The 10,554-nt window shown below is 36.8% G+C and overlaps 1 protein-coding gene across 1 annotated transcript; it reads left to right on the top strand.

Moving 5' to 3' along the window:
• The first annotated feature begins 209 nt into the window (after window positions 1-209).
• LOC104594039 (uncharacterized) lies at window positions 210-5,479 on the top strand. The gene is made up of 2 exons (XM_010254153.3): window positions 210-797; window positions 4,839-5,479. The coding sequence occupies exons 1-2, from the start codon at window positions 512-514 to the stop codon at window positions 5,219-5,221; spliced, it is 669 nt and encodes a 222-aa protein (XP_010252455.1). The 5' UTR covers window positions 210-511; the 3' UTR covers window positions 5,222-5,479.
• The last annotated feature ends 5,075 nt before the right edge of the window (window positions 5,480-10,554 follow it).

The following is a 10,554-nucleotide window of genomic DNA, read 5'->3' as shown; positions in this document are numbered from 1 at the left end:
ATTTAAGGATCAAGAAAGGTCACTGGTTCACCGGTTAAACCGTCTGGTCTGGTCCAAGTCATACAATACTGCGGTCTAAGCCTACGTAGAGAATTGGGCCCGGTCCACTTCCCACCAAGTCCATACCCGTGAAAAACAAAGTGAAAACGGTCCGAAGTCCAAGCCGAAATACTTAGCTTGTTATATGGTCTTTTCCAGGAAGAAGAGCAAAAAGGAAAGCACAGAGAAGAACTCAAGAAACAGAGCACAATTTGCATTTGCAACTATATAGATGAAGAATTGATGATCCCATTACTCTTCAACCTCGCCTTTCCATTGCTGCACCCAACATCTTGTCTCATCTTATGGTTTCAAACTCCGCGTCCGCGTTCTGTTCTGGGCCCCCACACCTCTTTTCTCCTTGAGCCTTTTAAATTCACTAATTTTCTTCTGAAACATCAAAGTTCTCTCTGTTTTTAAGCTCACTAGTTGTCTTCTGAAACATCAAAGGTTTCTGTTCGTTTTGCCCGATATGATTCAGCTTTTGTTTACGCTTATATTCGCCGAGATGGCTCTAATTCTGCTCTTCCTGTTTAAAACCCCTCTGAGAAAGCTTATTATCATGGGGTTGGATCGGGTTAAGCGAGGACGGGGCCCTGTCATGGTGAAGACCGTCTGCGGGACCATCTTAGTTGTCTTGTTATCGAGTGTATACAGTATGACGAAGATCCAGAATCGTTCCATGGATTCCGCCGGTATCGTCAATCCGACGGATCAGGTACTTATGGCGAAGCACCTTCTCGAAGCGTCTCTTATGGGTAATGTTCTTCACAACCTCATTGGCTTAATTTCAGTTTGATCGGATTCGCATTCGAAGTGCGTATTTGTTGTTGGTTGGCTGAAATGAGTTCCAATTGATCCTTCGTGAGTTGTTTGTTTATGGTTTCAGTAATAATTCAATGGACTGCTTTTCTATTTATCGGGTTGGATATAATTTCCATCTTTCCATAATTCTGTTGAAACAATTTTGTTTTTCCCCATTTATGTGACTGAAACTGGCTCTGCATTTGTGGATCCGTTTGAATACTCATGTATCCACTCAAGAGGATTGAAAGTTTACCCCTTTTGTATGTTGAATTATGGGTATGGATAATATCTGTAGAAGACTATTTCTCTAGACTTAGTACGCCTTTGAACAATGAAGCCATAACCCAATATTGGTCCAAGCGATCTGGGGTCTAGGGAGGGATAGACTGGGTACGGTCCTAATTTTTCGTACTCTTGAACAATGAAGCTTTGTATAAAATTTACTTGACACTTTGTTCATATCCAATCCAGGGTATTCTTTCATTTTTCCATCAAAGAAGGATGAAGATAACGTTTTTTATTCAGAATGACCAGGCAGTGGCTATGTTGTATTGGCAGTAGAGTTGTAATTGGACTGTGACAAAATGATGCACAATTTGAAGGAATATGCAACGGTTTTAGTATTCAATGTGTTCTTGAGTTTAGTAATATACTGATAATTTAGTTAAGATGACAAAAAGTTAATTTACATTAAGCAACTGCTTTCTCAAAGGGATTAACAAATAACAATAGATAATAAAAATGATGATATAAAGTGTAACTTAAATTACAAAATAGATAACTTTGAGAGGTAACCATTTTAACAATCCTTAAGATGCATATATACAAAATATATCTGTTGAAACTTCGAAAGAAAAAAAAATCCCATACTACTGAAAGGGAACTCTCTTCCTTTTAAAGGGATAACGTTCTCCACCAGTTTAGGGAAGGGTTTCTTGGAAAGTGAACGAGTATAAAAGAAGTGGCTGGTACCCAGTGGATTGTTGAGTAGCAGTAGCAAAGGCAAAAGTCCATATATTATTAAAATATTGAAAGTGAAACCACAACTGCTCCAGAAATTTACATATAACTATGATATATTTGATTTGAGTCCTAGTGAAGTGGAAGGATTATTCTAGCAGGCTGTGACAGTATTCCCATGATCATAGTAGGCCATTGTGTTATTCACTTGTAGCTTGTTCTATCTTTGTGTACATTTTCCCTTTTTTCCCCTCCTGTCTTGTTTACATAATACTGGAGCTACCTATCTGATCTATTCTGTTCCATAAGTTGGCATTGGCTCAATAAATTTATTTATTTTGGTCAATGTAACTTCTTATACCTGGACAATACATTTTGTGCTATGTTTTGATATCTCTTTATAGCACTTTATTTGTTCTTACTGAACTGTTCCTTGAGATGCTGGATTTTCTAAACATTCCTTATCAGCTCCTCTGCAACATGCCAAGATATCAAGGTCTCCTGAAAATATTTGGAAGATCTATTGCAGCTACATAGTTATTCCAATTCTGCTACTAGTTGCTAAATTTTTTCTTACATACTCAACTCAACTAAGCCCTGTCCCAACTATTAGCTATCAAGCTACTTTTCAAAGTCAACTACATGCAGCAATAACATTTTGGTTGGTGCTTCTGCTTTCAGAGTGTGATGTTTTTTGACCTTTCTTCGATCAAAATATATAGGTTCTTGACATTCACAGTGCTTTGAAATCCAGTTATTTATTTATTTTTTCAAATAAGTGATATTATGCCCTTGACCTTCGTCAATGCTGAAGCAACCTACAGTAGTTATCTACATCTTTCAGCTCTCCATCATGGGATCATGTAGTAAAGGGCCATTATCCAAAATTGGTCCTGGCTATCTATGGGACTTGGGAAGGGTGTATGATATGGACATAACCTTAAGCATTTCTTGCATGAAGTGGCTGCACTCTGGCTTAACACCATGTTCTTAAACTCATTAGGCTGAGATTTTACCATTGCAGCAAGCAATGGTCCCTACAATTTGACCATACAACATGGGTGGTAAATGAGCCCTTTGTGATATGAAATTGCATTACTAAATGACTGATGGATTTATAAACTGCTCATCCCAAGTGTAATAGTCTCATAGGGATAAGACATATCACAGATCATTGCTTGAAAGAGGGGCATGTAGCATTGCGGTTGTATGGTATTCTATTTATGCCTTGAAAGCATGCTTTAGTTTTCTTTTAGTTGAATAAAAGAAGTGAAAACAAGTAAACAACCCCATGGTGGAGTATTACAAGCTGTGCAGATCTGCAAAAAGTGTCCAAGGACAAGGAATTTTAACATGAACATTTTCTCAACTAAAAGAGTAAGGAAACAGGAGGCACATAGACATTCTTCCAGTAATCAATCTAAATCGATGATTTTGGTTTGTCCAAAGCCAGGCATCTTTTGTATCACTCTTAATTTATATTTGTACTTAATTATTAACAAGTTGAATATTCCATAAATCCTGAAACTGTAGACTTCTGAATTATCTTGGGTTATAATTCCCTGAAAACCGTTCTACTGGGGTAACCTAGCTTGAGAATTATCAGTTTTACATATCTAGCTCTTGGGGATCCATTGCAATGGTTATGGAGTGTTGTAGTCATAATGTTGCCTCAGCAGGTGTTGCATACATGACTGTTGGCGGGGATGATTTGGTGATGCTTGGTTATGAGGTTTCATGTCGTCACATCACCACAATACATGTTCATTCATGCTTTTCCTTCAATTTTTATCAAATCAGGTTCTCACACTTGACAGCTAAATTATATATTACGTTTTGTAGTGAACTAGACAAATCAGGATCAATGACCATGAGAGTTTGGCAAAAGTACTCAAACCCGGGTCTCTTGAGCAAGAGCTGAGTATCATAACCAACTAGACTACAATGGAAGACCATCTACAACCTACTACAAAAAGTGATCTATTACAAGTTGAAGGGGTTAGAAGAGCTAGGGGCAGGCCAAGAGGAACTGTGGAAGTAACAAGAAATGATTTAAGCACCCATAATTTAACAATGGATATGGCACCGGACAGAATGGAATTAGTGAAACAGGATTCATGAATCTGACCGACCCCATGCAGATAGGACAAGGCTTAGATGATGATGATGTTAATTGTATTGAAATGTTCTTTGTTCTGCATGCAAGTAAAAGATGTGAAGAGGATCAAGTTTAGGCTAAAAAGGAAAGGAAAAAAAAAAAGAAAGGTGAAGGATAACGAGTGCTTGGGTTATTGAAGTATTCTAGCCTCTTTTTTGTTATAGCAATGAAAGTATACTTTACCTTTACTCCAAAAAAAAAAAAAAGAAAAAAAGAATAATGGAAAGAAACCGGGGGGGGGGGGGTCTGAAACACCTAGGCATCACCTAGTTGCCATGACTATACTGGGTTATCCATCTAATTGAGTTGTAACCTAGGACTAGGAGGGTTTTGTGGTACTGGTCTGATGAGGAAAATGAGAACAGATATTTTAAAGTATATTATTTCCACCTTGCATGTGCCTCAGAGGGTCTGAAAAGTTTGTTTCCTTAAGAGATTTGTTGTTTAGAATTTTGGTGCTTCTCTGGTATGATACATCATTTTAGTTTGTTTTGGGGATATATGCTTTAAGGAATTCACCAAGTGGAGCAGCAGAAAGTTAAGATTCAAACAGATGATGGCCAATGTAGCATTACAGGCTGAAAGGAAGTAAAACTACACGATCCCCACTTATTTGAAGATTTCCCTGTCTACTCTTTGCCTTAGTGATGGAATGAGAACTTAATGAGCAGGATAAAGAATGAGCTGGGCTACCCGGCCCATGAACAGGTCTATTGACAATAAAATGTTTATTTGGTATTGGAATTTGGAGCTTAATATGAGAGGAATTTCTTTAAATTTCATGTCTATTTCAATATTTCAGTCCATTGTCCTGAAGACTGATGCTTAGTCTGAATCTGAATTTGAATCCAAATTTGGGGTTAACTGCTTGCAGGATTTTCTCTTTTCCTTGCACTGATGATAGACAGACTACATCATTATATCAGGGAGCTGCGTTTGCTAAGGAAGAGCATGGAGGCTGTAAAGAAACAGAACCGAGGGTTTGAAGATGGGAAAAATGGGGGTCCAGAGGACACCAAAGCTTTAGAGGAAGAAAGGGCTAGCTTGAGGGCAAAGGTTAAAGAGCTAGAATCCAAATTTGAGGCCAAGACAAAAGAGACAAAGGCAGCAGAAGCTAATGCAGAAGCACTGAAGAAGCAGTCAGAAGGGTTCCTTCTCGAGTATGATCGCTTGCTAGAAGACAATCAGAGCCTTCGGAACCAGTTGCAGTCAATTGACCGGAAGGTGTCACATTCTGACAGCAAGAAGTCTACATAGGAGGCCCAAAACCTGGTAGTAAGCAATACTCTTATGGTTTCCAGTTGGCACCTATGGTATAGGGTAATGATGTATCCATGATGTCAAACAGTAAGGGGTTGAAGGGAAACGGATGATTTATATATTATTAGTTTATTACATGGAGCAGCATGATTTAGTTGTTGAATTTTGTTTTTGTGTATTTCGATGGATAAGTAGGTTATAGAAACAGAAAGATATTGATTGCTGATATAATAAGAGAAAGATGAGCTGCCCCTAGATGAACTTCCTTTTGTGACCAAAGAAGTTCTCCAAAACCATGAACCCAATTTCCAAATGCTCCCCTACAGAGCTTGTATCAGTTTTCAGGGTCATGGAAATGCTAAATATTAGGATTTGGGATGGACATGTTCAATGGTTAATGCACTCCCCATTGATGGACTGGTTCAAAGCTTGAAACCTGAAACAATTTTAATATATGAGCATCACCCCTTTGAATTGTGCAATATGCAAGTTTTGTGTATCACACGTGTTTACTTTGAATCATGTCTTCCCCCAACCCCATCCACACCTAGGGGTGAGAAAATGGGTAGGTTCTATCCGGAACCGAATGGAACTAACCTTGAACCAGCCTTGAACTGACCGGTCTGACCCTACACAATTTGTTACAGGGTAGGGTCTGGTTTCAAAGTATAGGTTTTTAAAGAACAAGTTTTTTTTTTTTTTTTTGTGAAGGGAGAGAGTAAAGAAAGTACAGGTTTCATGAGTAAACCCTGAAACCGACCTTGAAACCACCAAGGCCAAAACCGATCTTTACAGGGTAGGTTCTAATTCCAAAAACTTGGGATACTTTATGATGTAGATTGTCTCTACACTTTGAAAGGATGGTAGATAATGGCATCATGTCGCTGAAGTTGGCCTGGTAAGGAAAAAGCACGTAGCTAGACAATGCATCCAAACACAGTGGAAACGAAGTAGCTTATTTTATCTGGGATGAATTCAAAGTTCAAGCACAACAAAAGCATAGAACAAATATACCAACCAGCAAAAAGAGAGAGGGAATATTATGAAACATGCAAAAACCAACAAGAATGAGGGATATGTAAATGAGAGCAATGCATGACAGATTGACAGAATGAAACATGCAAACAAAAACTTATAAACACTGAGGTGATAAGGTCTGAAAGATGGGTTGAAAATAATCATATTATTCAATGTCAATACATATGAGAATTGGACTAAAAAACATTAAAAGATATACATCATTAACTTAAGTTAATACAATCGAGCTTAAGTTTGCTTTGGTGTTCTGCATGGCTAATTCGAAGGCGAGTCTTATCGGATGCACGCAATAAGTAAAAACGTATCTGGTGATGATCTTTTTGGGCCGGGGAAGAAAACACAAAGCAAGAAACAAAACATAAATCGTATTTTATAGAGATTTTCAATATTCAAGGTCGAGGAGATAGAGATGTCAACGGTTCGGAAAAAATAATCTCTTTTGCTTTGATATTATTTAGATTAATAATTTATTAGATGATCATTGATCAAAGGGCATTGCATGTTGATTCAATGGATCAATTGATTATTATAAACTACAAATATGATCCGAATATTATAAAATTAATTATAGACGGCCACCCTATACTTTGAGCTTGGCCTCAACGAAAACCTATTTTGAACTTAGATTCCAGCATTTTGCATTTAGTGTTAGTATTAACATTTTCATGTCACTGTCATGTTTTAATATCGATTGGTTTGCGACTCGATAGAACTGGTTTCGAATTAATAATAATTGAAAAAATAGATCTGGGATCAAAAGGAATGGATCCATCAGATCTATCAGGTTTAATCCGACCTATTGACAGTCCTAGTTCAAGCGTGTTTAAACATTTTTAAAACCTTAAATTGCCCTTATATCAGGTTGAGTCTATTTTATAAAAAAGAAATTGTTAAAATACAAACTCGTTAATGGGGTGAAGTTAAAATCCCAAATTACCCTTATATCATGCTTATTTATCAGTTATCACAAATGAAAATTTGGAGGCTAAGTGTCACTACCCCCAAAATATGAGTAGCAATCTGTAATTTACACTAAAAGGCTAAAATAACCGATAATCGTAAGGCAAAGTCTATGATGCATCGGTTGCAATGTGCAATAAAAGTCGTGAATCAGTGATAAATGTAATGTCATAGCTAACAACTTTAGCATTGTCAAAGTCTAGATGGTAAGTAAACCTGTTCACAGGCCGGGTTCAGGTTGGATTTCTCTCTATATTAATAGAATACATTCATGCCCGAGGCCGAGTCTATCTTGCCCATTGGGCCTAGGTGTTGAGTCCGAGTTTGACCAGAAATTTAGGGAAAAGATTTTTTTATTCATAAAAAAATTGTTTATTAAGAGACCCTTAAACCCAACAAATAATGAAAGATCTCACTATGACTTGAAAAAAGAGAAGACATACAAAGAAAAAAACATCTTGTATATATATTTTTATTATATGAAATATATTTTTTGTAATAAAATATATTATCAAATTGAGCTCGGATTCAAGCCGGACTTTTTTGAGAAAGCCCGACCCCAACTTGATAAAAAGTCGGGCCTAGTGCTTTGGGCCCAAGCTCAAACCCGCTGGCCTAAATTCATGTCCAAGCCCAACTTAGAACAGGCATGGCCGGGCTGGCCACTGCCACATCAGACTACCCTGCCCAATGAATAGGTCTAATGGTAATTACATCTTGTGAAACATGAAAGTACACTTAGATAAAACCATGTGTTTGGTTGAAATCTAGATTTAAGAAAGCCTGAGCCCAACCTGATAAAAAGTCGGGCCTAGTGCTTTGGGCTCAAGCTCAAACCCATTGGCCTACATTCATGTTCAAGCCTAATTAAGAATGGACCTGGCCGGGCTGGCCGTTGGAACATCGGGCTACCCTGCCCATGAATAGGTCTAATGGTAATTGCTTCATGTTTAAAACCATAGATTTGGTTGAAATCTAGATTTAAAATGCAATAAATACTAGTGAGTGTATTGTAGTTGGACTCTAAATATAAATTAATTTTTGAATTTCATTATCATTTAAGTCAAGTTGGAGCTGATTTTCCCCAATTAACTCCACTAATCCATTTACTTACATCAAAACGAGCCTGTGAACACTTCTCAAATTTTAAGGTTATGTTTGGATAAGCTTTTTCAAAATACTTTCATGCTTCAACATCAAGAAAAAAATGCTTCAGCATTTGATTTTCCCCAATTATCATTTAAGTCAAGTTGGAGCTGATTTTCCCCAATTAACTCCACTAATCCATTTACTTACATCAAAACAAGCCTGTGAACACTTCTCAAATTTTAAGGTTATGTTTGGATAAGCTTTTTCAAAATACTTTCATGCTTCAACATCAAGAAAAAAATGCTTCAGCATTTGATTTTCCCCAATTATCATTTAAGTCAAGTTGGAGCTGATTTTCCCCAATTAACTCCACTAATCCATTTACTTACATCAAAACAAGCCTGTGAACACTTCTCAAATTTTAAGGTTATGTTTGGATAAGTTTTTTCAAAATACTTTCATGCTTCAACATCAAGAAAAAAATGCTTCAGCATTTGATTTTCCCCAATTATCATTTAAGTCAAGTTGGAGCTGATTTTCCACAATTAACTCCACTAATCCATTTACTTACATCAAAACGAGCCTGTGAATACTTCTCAAATTTTAAGGTTATGTTTGGATAAGCTTTTTCAAAATACTTTCATGTTTCAACATCAAGAAAAAAATGCTTCAGCATTTGATAAGGTGATTTTTTTTTTTAAGAAAAAACACTTGTACAACAAAAAGCATGAAATCATTTTTTTTCACTTTGTGCTTCGAAAGCCAAATGTGCTTCTCACAAAAAAAAAAAAAAAAGATGTAAATGTATATACATCAAATGGTAAAATTTAGGGCTGTTCACAAAAATCACCAAACCGACCAAACCAATCCCATATAGCCAGTTTTTAAAGTTTTTGGGTCAGTTTTGGTTCATCATCAATGTGTATAAACCGAATGGTTGGTTTGATTTTCGGTTTGTAAGTTTATAAACCGAAAATAACCCGACCCAAACCAATTATATCTTATTATGATTAATTTTTAACATCTCTATGTATTCAGTCTTTTATATTACTTTCCTCTCTTACAAGCTAACTTGTGAAACACTTAAGTGTTATATAATAAATGTTATTTAGTAAATGATGCTATTTAACAAAAGTAAACTTCATCATAACTGTGGAGCTTTGTAAGTTGAGCTTGGTGTAGATGTTCGATCCACTTCCTGTTAAAAGGGAAGATTCTGCATATCTTCTATATGAAGCCTGGTCAATATCTTGTATATATATCTTCCTTTTATATTCCAGAATTGTAGCTAGTCATATCCCTTGATTCTTGTATAACTGTATAATATCAATACAAGGAAGGAAGCTTGTTCTGCTCTCTATTCTGTCGACCCTTCTGCTATTCTTCTGCTTTTCACCCTTCTACTATCCTTCTTTTTTTCATGGTACCAGAGCAAGACTAAGATCCTAACTCAATCATCGCTACACTCTATTCCTTCATGTAGCATCTCTTCATCTTTTCCGTCTTCATGGCCAACGATAATATGACTCCTACTCTCGGCAAGATCAGTGTCAATTCTGGTATATCCAAACCAGGAATTATTATTACCCCCACAAATATCTCCAATCCTTATTTCCTTCACCATTCAGATCATCCAGGTTTGGTCTTGATTTCCAAACCTTTGAATGGAGACAATTATTCTGCTTGGAAGAGGACTATGACACTGGCCTTGAATTCCAAGAACAAGCTATGTTTTGTCAATGGCTCAATCAAGGCTCCTTCAGAAGAAGCTGATCCTAAAGGTTATGCGACTTGGTCACGATGCAATGATATGGTCCATTCCTAGATTATTAACACTCTCAGCCCATAAATCTCAAACAGTGTGATCTATTATTCTTTTGCTCATGAAGTTTGGGAAGATCTCCGTGAGCGTTTCTCTCAAAATAATGCACCTCATATCTTTGAGATTCAGCGAGATATTGCTTGTCTTCAACAAGAACAACTCTCTGTCTCTGCTTATTATACAAAATTGAAGAGCCAGTGGGACGAATTGGCAACATATTCAGACACAGCATATGGGACGCAAGTTGATTAACAAAAATTAATACAATTTTTAATGGGTTTGAATGAATCTTATAATGCTATCCGCGGGCAGATTCTCCTAATGAATCCGCTTCCTTCTGTTTGTCAAGCCTCCTTTTTAGTCGGTCAAGAGGAGAAGCAGCGACACTTGAGTTCAACCCATTCCGATGCAAAATCTAGTG

Source organism: Nelumbo nucifera, chromosome 1 (genome assembly GCF_055504915.1).
Source record: "Nelumbo nucifera cultivar China Antique chromosome 1, China Antique-T2T, whole genome shotgun sequence".
Lineage (NCBI taxonomy): Eukaryota > Viridiplantae > Streptophyta > Magnoliopsida > Proteales > Nelumbonaceae > Nelumbo > Nelumbo nucifera.
The sequence above is the reverse complement of the archived record's forward strand: the minus strand, read 5'-3'. Positions and strand labels throughout refer to the sequence as shown.